We start from the raw sequence: 16,715 nt of genomic DNA, 5'->3' as shown, positions 1-16,715 counted from the left end.
AAGAGTGTGAATGAGCTGTGGCATGCACATGTTCTTTTAAGAAAGGCCAAGGGTGCAGTTCTATTTTCTTAGCTCTGCTTTCATATTTATGCGTCTCATTTCCAGCTCATTGCTGATGCCTCCGTTGCGCTATCCATCAACACTTTTATCCTCCTTGTTCCTCAAAAAGAACATAAAATCTTTTTTTATGTGGTGGTAATATTATTGCAAATAAAAGCAAATACCAAAATCTTTATTAGTCTGCCAAAATAATAAACTATTTAATAAAAGCATGCTGTAAAAATAAGGTCATTTGCATCACTCAAATTTCTTGCAGGAAATACAGAGAATTATTGGTCAAAACGGATAAAATGACAACAAATATTCCTGCCATTGATGTAACACAAACTCGAAATGAGGGTTACAAATGTACAAAGCTTTGCATGTTTGCTGCCTTTAAGAGGTTTTAAGGCCGGCTGCCCATTGAAGGATGTGGAAAAAACAAAATGAGAGTGTTGTGCTTGGTTTGCAATTCCCCAAGTGAGAGAAAGGAGAGGCTGCCTTGGCTCCATTACATATCATTATTCCATGATATGAAACCATTTCCAAAGCTCAAATTGCCCTCACAGCTCCCTCAGTTACACACAATTTATTGTCCAAATACTTGCCATTTTTACATCAAGTATTAATTGTATTTTGTTTGGATTTGTGTCAAAGCTTTAGTGATATGCTGCATCCAGTTTCCTTTCCCCTGTCCTTCCCCATGAAATGCATTTTGGGTAATATTTTAGGCTTTATTTATGAATTTTGGTCAAATGCTGAAATTTAGAGAAGAAATTGCTTATTACTGACTTAACAGTGCTTGAACTTTAAAGCTATTGCAGTGTAACTTGACCCTTTTGTGGCATTTCACCTGTTTTCTTCTCCCATTCCTGCTAAGCAGCAGTATATCAATAATTTACAAAAGAAACAATTAAATTAGGATTAAATAAGTCATAAGCAAATATAAGGCCAATGTGCTTCAAACATCAATTTCTTTTGCTAAAGCAGCCCATCATCCCTGATCATTGGCTATGCTGGCTGGGGCTGATAGGAACTGGGGTCTGAGGACACCAGATTGTGGAAGACCTAATTCATGAATTTGCGAAGGGCTGAGATTTTCCAATAAATTGCTGAATGTTTAGACTCTTAAATGGATCTTAGTCGACAAATCTGAGGGTGTATAGAACTGGACAGCCATGGACTGCAAGAGTATTCAACAACACAAAAGTTCTGAATAAACATGTAACCCACATCCACTATATCAATATCTGCTATCTACAAGTACTTCTCAATCCACAACCCAGCCAATTTGGATGCCAATAAATATTGCTGCAGACATTTCTGAGATCATGGTCTTTCCAGCGAGTGGCTGGTTTATTAATTGCCCAGGTTTATTAATTGTCTTCCTTTAAATGTTGTGAGGATCCTATGCCCTTTTAAAATGTGGGGTTTTGGGGAGTGGGGAGCTATTGGGTTGTTGTTGGGTTTTTTTGATTATGTATTTTGTGGTTTTATATTTTGATTTTATTCTGTGAACCGCCCTGAGACCTCCAGGTATAGGGCAGTATATAAATTATAATAATGTTGATACAAATGCAACTTTCCAATCAGAGATACAAAAACTGACAGAATGTCATTTTCAGCCAAGTGCATATGGTAAAAACGGCAGCGGTCTTGTGTCCTGTTGCAAGTTATAACCCAACAGTACATGTGGTCTCATGTTTATTTCTGGAGGGATAGGACATTCGTATCCAACAGCAATGTTAATAAGCTATAATTCTATTTGAATTGAACTTGACCATGCTTGACCATTTCAGGCTGCAGGTAGAAGTTTGTATGTTTCAGTGCTACTTCATAAAAAAAAGCTCTGTACTAAACAAGTAACATGCCAGGGGGTAAGGCTATGCTTTCGACATCCGATACTGTGTGATAGCGTGTTTATACAGGGACACTTTCAAACACGGCAACCTCCCCTTGCAGTCGTAAGCGCCGCAACCTAGGAAATGCTTTATCACAATTTTGCCTGCATGGATAACCTACCTAGCCCTTTCCCTGCAAACTGGTTTAAAGTAAAATCAGTTCCTTTTCCTTTACATTTAATGGAAATACTCTTACTATAGCTAAAAGGGTTTTTGTGTGAGAGAAATGCATTTCATGTTCTCCAGGCAAATTAGAATTTTGTCTTTCATTTGGGATGTCTGTACAAGATGCTTTTAAGCAACCATCCCAGTGGTTTCAGGCCCTATCACCTAATAATTGACCATGACAGGAGTTATATATCCAGAGCCAGCGGGAAGAATGAATTGTATATGTCAGGCTCAATTACAAGGTGGAAGACCCAGCAACAAAAAAGACTGAACTGATTAAAGCTTGATGTTGACAAGAGAGCTGACATATCAGAGTTATTTCCCGAAGATGCACTCTTCAGAATTCCCTCCCCGATGCCTCAGCAGTCAATATCCTGACCACTTTGTCTTCCCTTGTTGTTGTCTATCCAGCTGGCATGCCATATATTGTTCTGCTCAATAATTCTTGGCAAAGAAGATGTTCTCTGTCTCCAAGACAAACCTATGCAAGAATGGCAAGAAAAGGATGCTAATGCTTTATTATGCTACAAAGAAGCCAAATAATTGGGCTGGGGAGATGTGTTGCAACAGTTGCAAGACTTTTTAGATTAATACAAATTAGAAAAACACATCCTGGCACATTTGAGAAGAATGGATTAATGGATGTACTCATCATTTTATTGGCTAATCCTAGCATGTATATTTAAGATGAAAGAATAGTCATGATTTTTCCATTCAAGTGATAAAATTGCTTTGTGAAAGCCACTTCCTGCATGCTAAAATCTCAATGAAAAATGATTGTTTTCTAAAATCTTTCTGGTAATTTGAGTCACATTAGCTTCCAATTCTTAACACATGAGGAACTGTTTGTCCACAAAATTTATGAGGTGTCTTGGGTCAGTAGCGTTCCTCTTGCAAATAGTTCATGGCATCCTTGTTTGAACCCATTGACTCAAGTGAGTTAAAGGGTTGTTATTTTATTTTATAATTTTATGCACCACTTTTCATGAAAAAAGCAAAAGCAAAAATTAGCTGGGTGAATTACCAGAAAGCACTTTCCTGTGCACAGAATGAGTTAGCGTCTTCCCTTCCAGCTACACCCTCTTTTGCAATACCAAAGCTAACTCCAAATATTCCTGCAATACTCAGAAACAGCTCTTCAGAGCGCATAAAAGGCTGCATTGGGGAGAGTGTGTGTAGTTTGCTTGGAAAACATATGTAACCCTTCGGATCCCAGTCTATCATAGCAAACCTACAAGTGATCACATACCAATTCATTAGCAGGCAGAATTTATCTTCCTGGGGAAAAGAGCTCCATTTTGTAACACATAACGTAGAGTCTGTGGCACATCGCTGCACTATGCTAGCTTGGTTTATTTTATACTAACTGGCTTCTCAGTGCTCATCATCCTGACCTGTACCTATAGGCTCACATGCTTCCTTGTTAATGCTGTTGATATTATTCTTGAGACACCATACATTGAAAGCACTTTAACAGTCACGACTTTGCCCAAAAAATCCTAGGAACGCAGGTGGCGCTGTGGGGTAAAGCCTCAGCGCCTAGGACTTGCCGATCGAAAGGTCGGCGGTTCGAATCCCTGTGGCGGGGTGTGCTCCCGCTGCTTGGTCCCAGCGCCTGCCAAACTAGCAGTTCGAAAGCACCTCCGGGTGCAAGTAGATAAATAGGGACCGCTTACCAGCGGGAAGGTAAACGGCGTTTCCGTGTGCGGCTCTGGCTCGCCAGAGCAGCGATGTCACGCTGGCCACGTGACCTGGAAGTGTCTCCGGACAGCGCTGGCCCCTGGCCTCTTGAGTGAGATGGGCGCACAACCCCAGAGTCTGTCAAGACTGGCCCGTACGGGCAGGGGTACCTTTACCTTTACTTTAAGGGTGCTGAGAATTGTTAAAAGACCCCTCAGAGAGCTATGATTCCCAACATCATTAACCAGCTACAGTTCCCAGGATTCTTTGGGGGAAGCCATGACTGTTAAAGTGGTATTACCGCGCTTTGAATGTATGATATGGATAGGGCCTTGACCTGTGCCACTCTTTAGCTCCAGAACCAACATGCCCCACCACTAATATCCTAAATTCAACCATAGATATTCATGGGTTACACACGGCACTGTTCCAGTTGGGAAATATATATATATCAGTACAGTGGTACCTCGGGTTACATACGCTTCAGGTTACATACACTTCAGGTTACAGACTCCGCTAACCCAGAAATAGTGCTTCAGGTTAAGAATTTTGCTTCAGGATAAGAACAGAAATCGTGCTCCGGTGGCGCAGCGGCAGTGGGAGACCCCATTAGCTAAAGTGGTGCTTCAGGTTAAGAAAAGTTTCAGGTTAAGAACGGACCTCCGGAACAAATTAAGTTCTTAACCCGAGATACCACTGTAGCTGGTATCTTCTTCTTAACTTAGAATCACAGCAGAGTGTGGAGTGAAGACACGAGTGTTCCTAAGCTTGAGCAGAGAAGAGTCAGCCTCTAAGGAAGTAAAATAAAATAAAGCAAAACCAGTTTTTAAAAATGTCACAAAATCACACGTGCATTCATTTTTCCCCAACACTAGCAGCATATTGGCATCTATCTGTCTTGGGAGACAATGAAGGAGTATGCCTTTGTGGTTGTGCGGGAAGTCAAAACATGGAGAGTTACAATGCCTGCTGTGGCTCTAGAGAATCGGGGCAAGAACACAGCCCTGTTTCACACTGTTCTTTATAATGAAGGTGTCCAAGGATGAGCCGTTATACTGGATGGTGCTGTGCATGTTCTTGTGGAAGGATCATCTTGTGAAGCTTAGGTGGGCATCCGGCCTGGCTGAACAGTCTGTGTCCTTTTCAGCTGACAAGGTCAAAGGCCATCATCTGATCTATGAAGGTGATGTACAAAGGCTACCTCTGCTCTTAGCAGACCTCCTGAAGCTGGTACAATGAGAAAATCATGTCAACTGTGGACCCCTGAACTCTAAAGCCACATTAATTCGGGATAGACCTTGTCAGCGAGTGACTGTAATAACTATCAAATACATGACTTTTGACATTCATATAAATACATATTATATTGGATCAGAGTATTGGTCCACTGTATATTGTCTGCTTCAGGAGTGGGAAACCTGTGGCCCTCCAAATGCTCTACAACCCCCATCATCTCTGAGCGTGGGCTATGTTGACTGGGACTGATGGGAGTTGGAGACCTCTGGAGAGCCATGTGCTCCCTATCCCTGGTCCACCTTGATTAGCAACAGCCAACCAAGATCTCAAGAGGCCGCTCTTTTTCAGGTCTTCTACTCAAGATCCTTCAACAGGAAATACCAGGGACTGGAGCTTGGACCATCTTCATGCAAACCATGTACCCCAGCACTGAGCCACGGGCTCTTTCTCTATGCAGATTCTTAACTGCAAACATCCAGCCCACGAATGGAGGGTTTCCCTTGAGCAAAGGGAGACCAATAACAACTGTACATCTGTTGCATTAAAATATTGTCAGAAAGGCTTTGCCTATTCAGCAAGCTCTGGCATTGCTCGGCAAAATGTTTCCAAGGTTATTTCTTCTAACCACTCCATTCTGTCACTTTCAGGTCACACCTGTCAGGGCAAAGAGTAAATCAAGTCTAAGTTGTATGCCTTCAGTTTCTTCTGTTCTATTAAGATACTGAAAAATGACGGGCAGATTACAGCTAAAAATAAACGTGAAAGGATGTATAAGAGAATGCAACCAAACTAGAAGACAGAAAATAACTTCTGTATTAGGTACTATTTTAGGCAATAATATTAATAGCAGAGCCTCTAAGGAAGGAAAACAACACTTTTTTGTTTTTAGTTTTGCTGAAACTAATGTTGCTAAGGAAGAATATGTTGCAAAAATACTGATCTGTCGAAACCTGCATTACAAAGCCTTTATAAAATAACGACTTTTATGGACTTCCAAAGAGGAGCACAAATAACTTGTTTACAATATTCTTTGTAGGCTTGTCCCCCGCTGTTCTAATCATGTTAGCCCATCAGGTTTAAAATATTTGTCCTTGTTTGTAGACTATCATAAATAAAAATACCCGTGTAGTGCTTCTCCATTAAATCAAGTCAGTCATTAATACATTTTTCCAAACAATTGTGTGGATGATTGCAGCTCAAATAACAACTCAGTGTACATTTTTAAGTGTTTTTAAAACAAGTGTCACATTTTTACGGTGTTTCTGAGTGGGTGATTATTTCCCATCAGCAGGCTTTACTAAGCATTTTATGTCTGAAACTTCTACATATCCTCTGGACTTAGTGCTTTAATTAAGAACATGCCTGGATTGCTTCTTTTCACAGCTATAATAGCAAAAAGTTACAATCCTTCCCTCTGGACAATCACAAGCTTTCATAGTATGCAATCTGATTTGGATCATCCACTTTATTTGGAAGTTCCTAAGAATTATGGGAATAATCCTGATTATTATATGAATATTTGTATTTTTATAATAACTACCATCACTGTTATTTCCATTTCTTATCTGCTATGCTTTATACTAAAAAACACACAGTCTTGATGTGACCTGCAGTATAAAATACAAACAGTATTATCTATATTTATATATGAATTAAGAACAGGAAACCAGTAATGTTTCAATTCAATTCAAAAAGCAATATCAACACCCTCTGAAAAAAAATACATATAGCATAAACAGGACAAGCCTAACCCAATCTAAATGCCCAGCAGAATGTAAGAATGGTAAGTATTAAATGTGGGGGGGGGGGGGGAAGCCATTTGGTGCCAGGCATCATCATCATCATCATCATCATCATCATCATATCTTACTTATACCCCACCCATCTGGCCAGGCCTCCCCAGCCACTCTGGGTGGCTTCCAACAAAATATTAAAATACAGTAAGTCATCGAACATTAAAAGCTTCCATCTGAATGACTGCAGGTTCCACACTCAGGCAAACCAAATAGTAGCTCTTAAGATGGCATTCTTCCACAGTGCCAGTCCTCTAATCTGCACATTTCTGTCACCCTGCATTTCTTATCCTGTGCCCCCGTCCACCGGGCATCAAAGTTCGGTTTTTGCTTTTCTTCTTCCTGTCTGCACAACACATTGGTCCGTACTAGTTTATCATGCTCAGAATTGGCCTTCAAATGTTGGGTTGTTCAGGTTCCACAGTTCTCCAAATACAGTGGTATCTCTACTTACGGGCGCGATCCGTTCCAGGGTGCCGTTCGTACCCCGAAAAGTCCATAAGTAGAGTGCTGCTTCTGCGTGTGCATGTGCCGCAATAGAGCGCTTCTGCGCATGCACAAAGTGTGCAGAATGCTTCTGCACGTGCGGCGAAACCCAGAAGTATACACTTCCAGGTTTGCCGCGTTCGCAACCCGAAAATCCGCAACATGAACCTAACGCAACTAGAGGTATGACTGTACTTTAAAACGATCCAAAGGCTTGCAGCCAGATTTATTCTTATATAAATCCATTCATTAAAAATCATTTTACTTGATTTACTCCCCAATAAAAAAGGAGTCTCTTGCAGGCAATACAGACCATATTAGCACCACATGGAAGACATAGCAGTTGTATTTTTGTTACTTTTGTATTTTGGTGGTGAAGGACATAGGAGGGAATTAAGTGTGATGTCACAAATTCACCAAAATGCATACAGGCCATCTTTCTCTGCAGCTCCTTTGGAGAAGAGGCATTTGGGGAGATCTCTCCTAAGCAAGCTAATTCCAGGCTATTCACCTCCTGTCACTTGGATACAAAAACTATAGCAGGACGTGTATGTCACACACCTATAATTACAATCAAAGCACTCAGTTATCTATGGACTAGTCTGAACAGCAGGGGATTGGAAATGACCTTTAGAGATCCTGTCCAACTCCATGATTCTAAGTACATAAATACGGCTTCAAATCTAGCTCTCTTCCTCTGACAACCAGAAGTTCCTAAAACTTTTATACTTCTGTACACATTAGATACATATGGTACCTTGGTTTTCGAACGTTTCCATCGCCGAATGTTTCGGAACTTGAACATCGTAAACCTGGAAGTACATGCTTCGGTTTTTGAACACACCTCAGAAGTCAAACATGCCACGCGGCTTCCGCTGAGTGCAAGATCCTGAGGCCTAGCTGTCGGCTATTGAGTTTTACTTTTGGAACGCTTCAGAACTTCAACAGTCTTCCGGAAGAGATTACGTTCGAAAACCAAGGTACCACTGTACTTGTTTTCTCCCCTGCCTGGCAATTTCCTATTACATAAAGTAGCAGGGAGCCTAACTGGAGCTAGAGCCATTAAAACTGTGAAATGAGTAATATAGCATTTATTTATTTATATTAAAAGCGGGTTAGGTAATGGGTGTGAGGTGTTTAATTAGTGTTTATGTTGAAAGACTGTGTATCAGACTTTTGAGAACATTTGAGATCCATGTGTATTGAAATGTGTGGACCTACTTCTCAGCATCGGCAATGAGTATGTGAAGAGTTAACCTAGGTAAATGTCCTAAGTGTGTACAAGTCTTTAATCCTAGTCAAAGTGTTGATGAAGTCAGAGGAACTCCTTTGCTAGGTGATGCCAGAGGGTGGGGATTAACCACTAGTATTTCAAATGAACTGACCATTAGAATGCAAATGAATACCAGGTACCATGAGATGCTACTAGGAAGATTTTATGTGCCTGGAACACCAAGATGGGCAGTAGAGCAAAAAGGATGCTGGTAATGCTGCTTTAAGGACAAGCTGGTGCGTTTTGGGGTGCTGCTGCTGTGCACCCCTCCACTGAAGCCTAAAGGCTGTACAGTGGTACCTCGGGTTACAGACACTTCAGGTTACATACGCTTCAGGTTACAAACTCCGCTAACCCAGAAATAGTGCTTCAGGTTAAGAACTTTGCTTCAGGATAAGAACAGAAATCGTGCTCCGGCGGCGGCGCAGCAGCAGCAGGAGGCCCCATTAGCTAAAGTGGTGCTTCAGGTTAAGAACAGTTTCAAGTTAAGGACAGACCTCCAGAACAAATTAAGTACTTAACCCCAGATACCACTGTATATGTGTGTAAAATAAAGCATATACCATTAAAGTACTAACCTCCATTGTGCCTACTTTCTGCAAAGGAACACAGACACTGGGTAAGCGCATGGAATTCCCCTGGACTCTTGCTACTGCTTGGCATAGAGTAGGGCAGAGAGATGGTGTGGGTGTGTGCTGTTGCCCCCCCCCCCCCATCCACAAATATTATTGAAAAGCATTGAAATTACCCCGTAAATGTCCTCTTTATGGGGTCATTTCCTAAAAAAAAAAAAAACAACAACTTTGCCTGCCTAGCCGCAAAAATTTCCTGGCTACGCCCATGGGGCTTGCCCCCAACCTTTCTAACAGCATGTTTAGGTTTGGGGCTGTAAACCTCCAACACTTGCTCACCTAATGATTTACTAAAAGAAAAGGGGGGATTTTGGCGTTCAAGCCTGGCTGTAACGTAGAAGTTCCCTTCATTTCATAATCGACACACTGACTGGCTCTGGCTGCTCGACGACGGAAATGCACCCGGCACATGCTCAGAGGCAGTCTTTTTATTACTTCCCACGCTCTGGGTCTGAAACCTGGCATGCAAATCCCAGAGGGGAGCGTGTCACAGTCTAAGCGCTGCCGTGCGAGAACCTGGAAAAGCGCTTCTAAATCACGCAGCAGCTAGGCAGCAATCGCACACGTGCGCTCAGCCTTGCCCTCACTACAAACCGCCTCAGTGCCAGCTCATAGCTGTCCGACGCTGTGCCTGAAATTTAGCCACCCCACTACCCGTCCGCTCATATGACGGCAGGGCTGGCTCTTGCAGTTTGTCGCCTGCGGACCGACTTCATGCTGCCAAAAGGACGGAGGGAATGCCTCATAACGGCTGAGAAAGGTGATTGTTTTGTTCAGGCAGCTCGGAAGACAGACCCAGGCGGGCGGGACTTCCCGGGGAAGGAAGGAAGCATCAGACAGCAGCAGCAGCAGCAGCAGCAGCAGCCCGAGAGCAACGTGGGTTGGAAGAGGCAGTGTGTGTTTGCGCCTAGTTGGTGGCTTGCACTCTTAACCCCGGGCGCTCTTCGCATGCACTTAAATCCAGCCCAAGGTGTTGTGCAACATGAAAGTAGTGGCTTTAATCAGGTAAAAAAAGAACAGTGTGTGTGTGTAAGGGCTGCCCCCACAATGGACTAGTATTTCCACTGCAAGGTTTCTACATAAGGGAGAAGTGCTGGAGCCCCATATAGCGCGGGGGTGGCTGGCGGAGTGAAGTGAGGGGGCAAGCAAAGATAAGCTTCCTCGGATCAGATTTCCCTCCCGCCACCACCTTTCTGTTTGTAATCAGCAATTTCCTTTCTACCCCCTCTCAGTCCCTCTGACCTCACGCTTCCTGCTTTACTTTGCTCTCTCCGGAGTCGACTGGCTGATTTAAAACCGTGCAGCATTTGCGGGTCATCTCTGCAGCATATGCGCCTTGGGGTTTTGTTTTTTGCTTCCCCTTTCAGCCCTGTGCATAGTGGGACCAAGGACAGCTTTTTCTATGCCTGTGTGGTTTAATATAGAAGGTGCTGAGATTTTCTTACAACCATCTGTTTGATCTTGCACCTAAGAACAATAAGAAGAGCATGCAGGATCAGGTCATTTGGCCCCTCAAGTCTAGCTCACAGTGGCCACCCAGATGTCCACCTCACCCCTTGCTTCTCTGTGGGTAGGGTTGGGAAGTTGTGGGCTAAGTTTATGCTGTGTCCTACACCATACCTTTCAAGCACACTTGAAACACATTCTTTCCCTCAAAAAATCCTCGGCACTGTAGTTTACCACTCAGAGTTACTGTTCCTAACAACCCTTAAAAAGTTACAGTGTCCAGAATACTTTGAAGGAAATAATGTGTTTTGAATGTGTTTTAAGGGTATAGTGTGAACACAACGTGGCAACATTTACAAAAGGAAAGAGATGGAGCTGGCCTTGGAAACACTTGTTTTTGCAGGGATTTGTTCTCAAACTTGAAGAAACTGAGCTATTTCTAAATGTATTGGGTGTTTTGTGCCTTCCTGAACCTTGAAAACCTCAGGGAATGGGCTTGCTCAGCTCACAAGTTTGTAGTGCTTCGCCCTCCTGCCAAGTTACCACAGACCTGGGGACCACTTATCACAAACAGACACACACACATGTACATTTTCTCCCCGACTCATGTCCACCATACTGTCTGTACATCTTAATCACCAGCTTGAGGTAAATGGGCCTGTGGGTGACCGCCATTTCATTCATCTGTTAGTGAAGGTGGCTATCAACACTTTGCAGAATTTTGCACTTTGGCTAATTAGTGGTTTATCATCAATAAAGTGCACAAAAGTTCCTGCTTTAGCTATTGTCCTGCATTCTCATAGGATGCATATATGTCTGCTTCCTTCAGTTTGAGAAGTAAGCTAAAATGTTGGAAGTTTTGCATGCATGTGTAAACACATTCAAAGGCCAAGGGGAGCAGTTGCCCATAGGCAGCTTACTCAGACATTTGAAGGCCAGGAGTCCATGGAGGGCCTTGTTTTATGGTTTGATTTGCTTGAAGGGGTTTCATGCACAACCACCTGCGTTTCATATTAGGTAGTGATTTTCTTCTACAACTTGACTCCTCCCTCTTGCAGAATTTCTCTGGGGGTACATTGATGCCATGTTTCATACAAATTAACAAACCCTTGAAATGGGACATAAGGACAGATTGTCACCTTCGATAAATAGTGGTGATTTAGGGCTTTTGTGGGAAAGTGGGTTTGTGTTCTGTATTTATTGGTAAAGTGGGTTGCTTGTGTGTAGTTGAGAAGGTTTCCAGCAGGAAAATACAGTGGTACCTCGGGTTACATATGCTTCAGGTTACAGACTCCACTAACCCAGAAATAGTACCTCGGGTTAAGAACTTTGCTTCAGGATGAGAACAGAAATCATGTTCTGGTGGCGTGGCGGCGGCGGGAGGCCCCATTAGCTAAAGTGGTGCTTCAGGTTAAGAACAGTTTCAGGTTAAGAACGGACCTCCGGAACGAATTAAGTTCTTAACTCAAGGTACCACTGTATTGGGATGTCAAAAATGAACCCTGCTGCTTCCAACCCAATCTCTGGCTGTGGGTGGCACAAGCAGATATACCAGAGTAGAATGCTGGTAATGCTCTGACCAGGGACTGGGTAGCCATGGTTAATATGGTTGACTGAAGGAAGCCATCTTAGCAGCAACGTGTAGCCCAGTTCAGGTACCCAGGGAGATGGTAGAACACAATCTGTGACTTTAAAAAAAATTACATTATTTGTACAGTATATGCACTTAGATCAGGGGTAGTCAACCTTTTTATACCTACTGCCCACTAATGCATCTTTCTTGATGGTAAAATTTCCTTAACTTCTACCAGTGCTCGATGGAAGGAGGATTCAGCTTGTGCCATAGAACCCCCTGCTGCCCACCTTGAATCCGGAAAGCCCACTAGTGGGCGGTAGGGACCAGGTTGACAACCCCCGACTTAGACACTGCTGCTTGTGTTAATAACCTGCTCTTGAATTCAGTGGGACCAATCCTATACTTACTTGCTGAGGTGTAAATCCATTCACCTCAATGGGACATACTTCTGAATAGACATGTACAGGACTGTGCTTTAAGTATATTTGTGTAGTTTTCTTTTTTTGGGGGGGTTTGCACTTTAGATGTGCTTACTTTTCTTTAAAGAGCACAGCCCTATTAATGCTGTGAGAAGTAATAGCAAATGGAGCATCTTTTCTTAAAGCCAGGGAAATTACCTGTAAAGAATCAAGCATTTGTGCATCACAAGTACTTTGGTATTTAGTAGCTTTCATTCCATCTAATGTCCTTAGCAGCTAAATTGTCTCTGATGGCAGTCTTGCACCCACACAACGTTGTTTTGCATTTGAGATTCACCCTATGTGAAGTCACTGAAAACGGGGGTTTAAGTGCTTTTAAAGCTTGTTGCTTTGCTTGCAGTAAATTATCTTATTCTCAAGGTTTGTTTTTAATAACTTCACTCAAGCAGAATGGCACAACGCTGGCTCATTTTTGTATAAAGCTCAAGTCTGCAAAATCTGAGACATTTTATTCTTCATACCAATCTTACTCTTTTTTATGCACATTTTTCACACTAGCAATTACAGACCCAATTGGGCATTGAGTCAGAGAAATGTAAAATGCATTATTTGTGCACAGAGGCAAACTTGTGACCTGGCTGCAGAGTATTTTTTTTTTAAAGGACCCATGTAGGTTTAGCCCAGATAATTATAAGCCCAAGAGTCCCAATGTTGAAAAAGCACTGGTTGGGATCCAAAGTTCTGTGATGCTCTTCTGTGCAATTGGAACTTTGATCTCCCCATTTATTCTGTGTGGAAATAATTGGGCACAGGGAGCCTTGTGTGAAGTTAAAGAAATGAGGCCTCCCCTACATGTATAGAACACTGCCTGGATATCAAGTGTGTATTCATCAAGTGATAGGTTGGAGTGGAAACACTTAAAATCCAAATTATATATGTGCTACTTTTAACTTTCTTAAGGATTTCTGAAAAGTGGTCTTTAAAAAAAAACCAAAAAAAAAACCAGTAAACATTTTCTCATTTGTATATTTTATCATTTTGAAATGACTGTTGAACTCATTACCGAGCTGTTTTTATATAACTGATTCTTTTTATTCCAGTGGTGGGAAAGACAGCTGTTACAATATGATGCATTGTGTTGCTGCTGGACACCAGATTGTTGCCTTAGCCAATCTTAGACCTGCTGAAAACAAAGGTGAGAATTTCACATTCCCTCAAACTCTGCCACCCTACTCACTGTGCTGGAGGATTAGTGTTGAATCTCTACCGGTAGATCTCTGAGTGATTTGCCCTAGATCGGCAATGATTTCTGACTCCCGGATGTTTAATAATAGGAGCAAATAATGATTTTGCTGCTGACCTAAATTATTCTGAGCTTGGCATACCCAGGAGTTGCATTTCTTTTTGTGGAAGGACTATCAGCTCTGTTCAGTTCTGATACACAACATGAATTTCTGGGCTTGCAGTTCTCTAATTCTAAAGCCTTCTTCAGGCATTCTCCAAAGTTATAATGCACAAAAAAATGGAGTGGGGATGAGGGGCCTAGCTCTGTCCCTTGTTGCCATTCTGGGTTGTCTTCCATGAGTTGGAGGCTGGGAGTATCTCTTGACTTCTTTTAAGACAGGTTTGCTGTAGTCTTATTTTATTCTATTACTGGATAATGGGTTATTTTATGGAGTTGTCATTTGCAGCTTTTTAGGGCTTTGGCTTTTTAAAGAATTGCATGGATTAGACCTAACAACACAAAGTAGAAGCTGATTGCTCTGTGTATGCATATAGATTTGATGTACTTTACTATTTATGTCGCAACATTTATCTACCATTTGACGGTAATAAAACATCAAAAGTGATTTATAACATCTCAAAGCTGCTATGTGAGAGATACAGATGATTGTTTACAAAGCCAGCTTTGTTTTGTGTTGTTATTACATGGTTGATTCTGCCCCTGTGACATTATCACTTATATTTCCTGTTGGGAGAGTGGTGGAAATACATAAGTAGCAACCCACAAAACATGAAACTGCTGTTCCCATGGTGACTTGGGGGGCAAAACACTTGTTGGAAAGTTGCACAAAGCTGGAGAATAAAGTAATTCCCATCCATGTACAAAAGTGGTCAGGTTGATTCATCTATAACTACATCTGCACGAAACATTTAAAGCATTATTATAATGTTTTAAACAGTCATGGCTCCCCCCCCCAAAGAATTGTGGGAACTGTGGTTTTTTAGTGTGATGAGAATTTTAGTTCTATGAGGGAAACGGGGGTCTTCGAACTCCTCTCAGCACCCTTTACAAACTACAGTTCCCAGGATCCTTTGGGGCAAGACTTGACTGATTGAAATAGTATAATACTGCTTTAAATGTATAGTGCAGATGGGTTCTATTTGAAACAAAACTGGGAGCAGGCTCTCCTGCCTTATTAGTACATATTGTAAATATTAGCTAATACAGCTTTACTTTTGTCTGTCTTCCAGAAGGGACTGATGAGCTGGACAGCTACATGTATCAAACGGTGGGGCACCATGCTATAGAGTTATATGCAGAAGCCATGGGCTTGCCACTTTATCGCCGCACTATTAAGGGCACCAGTGTGGAAACTGGCAAAGTATATACCAGATGTGAAGGTGATGAGGTTGAAGATCTTTATAAACTTCTGAAACTTGTTAAGGTAGGTTGTGTGAGAATTCTTCTTCTTAAAGCTAAGAATAAAAAAAAATGTTCAATATAGTTAGACTGTAGGCCCGAGGCCTGTAGCCACCATTCCTGTATTCCTCTCCATATATTTTGCTCTACATGCTGTTTCCTATAGAGAATAAACTTAGATGAAATGGGTCTTAATTTATAGCTTATTCTGCACTTTATTGTTGCTTCCTGACTTCAGGCTAAAGACCCCATTATAGTAGTAAAACTGATTTATGCTAAGAAGTACAAAAGAGAAACATAAGAAGAATTGTATGCTCCTTGTGATTCAATGTCTTCCAGGTTTTACACTGCTGATATATTATGTTTTGTTGCTTCCAATATCTTAGGTTTCGTATCTTTTGTTTCTGTGCTCAACTGTAGGGAACACGTCTTCTCCGGGAATAAGCCAATGAATTTTAAAGCAAAATCAAAGAGGAAGGAATTTATTATTTATATTGTGTTCCTTACTCGGAGCCTTACATAGTACTTTTTCAATTGCAGTTTTGTTATTGGTGATATTCTGAATTATTAGTGGCATTTTTACCTAGGTTTTTTTTAAGTAGCAAGCATAAATAGAATATATTGGCCTTGTTTGAATGTTACGATAGCCATGGTCTATTGTTACAGGAGTGAACAACATCAAACCTTGGGCTCGTGCACTCCCTACTCCTGTGCCATGAAGAGGAGCTAGGAAGCTGTTGATTCCATTCTAGACTCTACTAGCTGAAATGAAATGCTAATGCAGGGATGAGGAACACATAACCCAACTCCTACCATCCCCAACCAGCATGGCCAATGGCAATGGACAATGGGAACTGTAGTCACACAACATCTGGAAAGCCACAGGTTCCCCACTTTTGTTTTAATGCCCAAACCGTGGTTAGTCTTAAGTTACAGTGGTACCTCAGGTTACATACGCTTCAGGTTACATACTCTTCAGGTTACAGACTCCGCTAACCCAGAAATAGTGCTTCAGGTTAAGAACTTTGCTTCAGGATGAGAACAGAAATTGTGCTCCGGCGGCGCGACGGCAGCAGGAGGCCCCATTAGCTAAAGTGGTGCTTCAGGTTAAGAACAGTTTCAGGTTAAGTACGGACCTCTGGAACGAATTAAGTACTTAACCTGAGGTACCACTGTACTCTGGTTGGTTGGAGCAAGTTAGCTTCATGTCAGTCTTTATAAAACTCTGCAAGTTTTTTTATAAAACTGGCTTTTTTTCAACTAACCAGCAAAGCTCCTAGAAAAATGGGGTTTCCTACTAACCTAATGGAGAGAGCGTGTCTCTGAGCAGATCTCTTGGCATCTTCCACTCTCTGAATGGGGAAGCTATGCTGACATGTGAAACAAAAATAAAATTATTTTCTGTCTTATAGTTTTGTTTTG

At 41.9% G+C, this 16,715-nt stretch overlaps 1 protein-coding gene and 1 long non-coding RNA gene across 6 annotated transcripts in view; one reads left to right on the top strand and one right to left on the bottom strand.

The window, feature by feature from the left end:
• Positions 1 to 275: 275 nt before the first annotated feature.
• LOC310846765 lies at positions 276 to 9,287 on the bottom strand. The gene is made up of 3 exons (XR_014565543.1): positions 9,155 to 9,287; positions 3,971 to 5,678; positions 276 to 3,625 (listed from the first exon to the last, which is right to left on the bottom strand). It is a non-coding gene; the product is annotated as an uncharacterized lncRNA (long non-coding RNA).
• Positions 9,288 to 10,029: 742 nt separating this feature from the next.
• The window catches only part of DPH6 (diphthamine biosynthesis 6), a 248,238-nt gene continuing 241,552 nt past the window's right edge, over positions 10,030 to 16,715 (top strand). For 4 of the 5 annotated variants that reach the window (XM_083743446.1, XM_083743447.1, XM_083743444.1 and 1 more), the window contains exons 1-3: positions 10,043 to 10,213; positions 13,750 to 13,844; positions 15,125 to 15,318. In XM_083743446.1, the coding sequence (XP_083599572.1) occupies positions 10,191 to 10,213; positions 13,750 to 13,844; positions 15,125 to 15,318 (312 nt within the window). In that variant the 5' untranslated portion in view covers positions 10,043 to 10,190. Of the gene's footprint in view, positions 10,214 to 13,749; positions 13,845 to 15,124; positions 15,319 to 16,715 lie in introns of all 5 variants that reach the window. The other variant, XM_083743445.1, reaches the window with a different exon arrangement.

The sequence above is a fragment of the Podarcis gaigeae genome (assembly GCF_964106915.1).
Source record: "Podarcis gaigeae genome assembly, chromosome: 1".
Classification (NCBI taxonomy): Eukaryota; Metazoa; Chordata; class Lepidosauria; order Squamata; family Lacertidae; genus Podarcis; species Podarcis gaigeae.
Note: the sequence above shows the minus strand (reverse complement) of the source record. Positions and strands in the feature narration are given on the sequence as shown.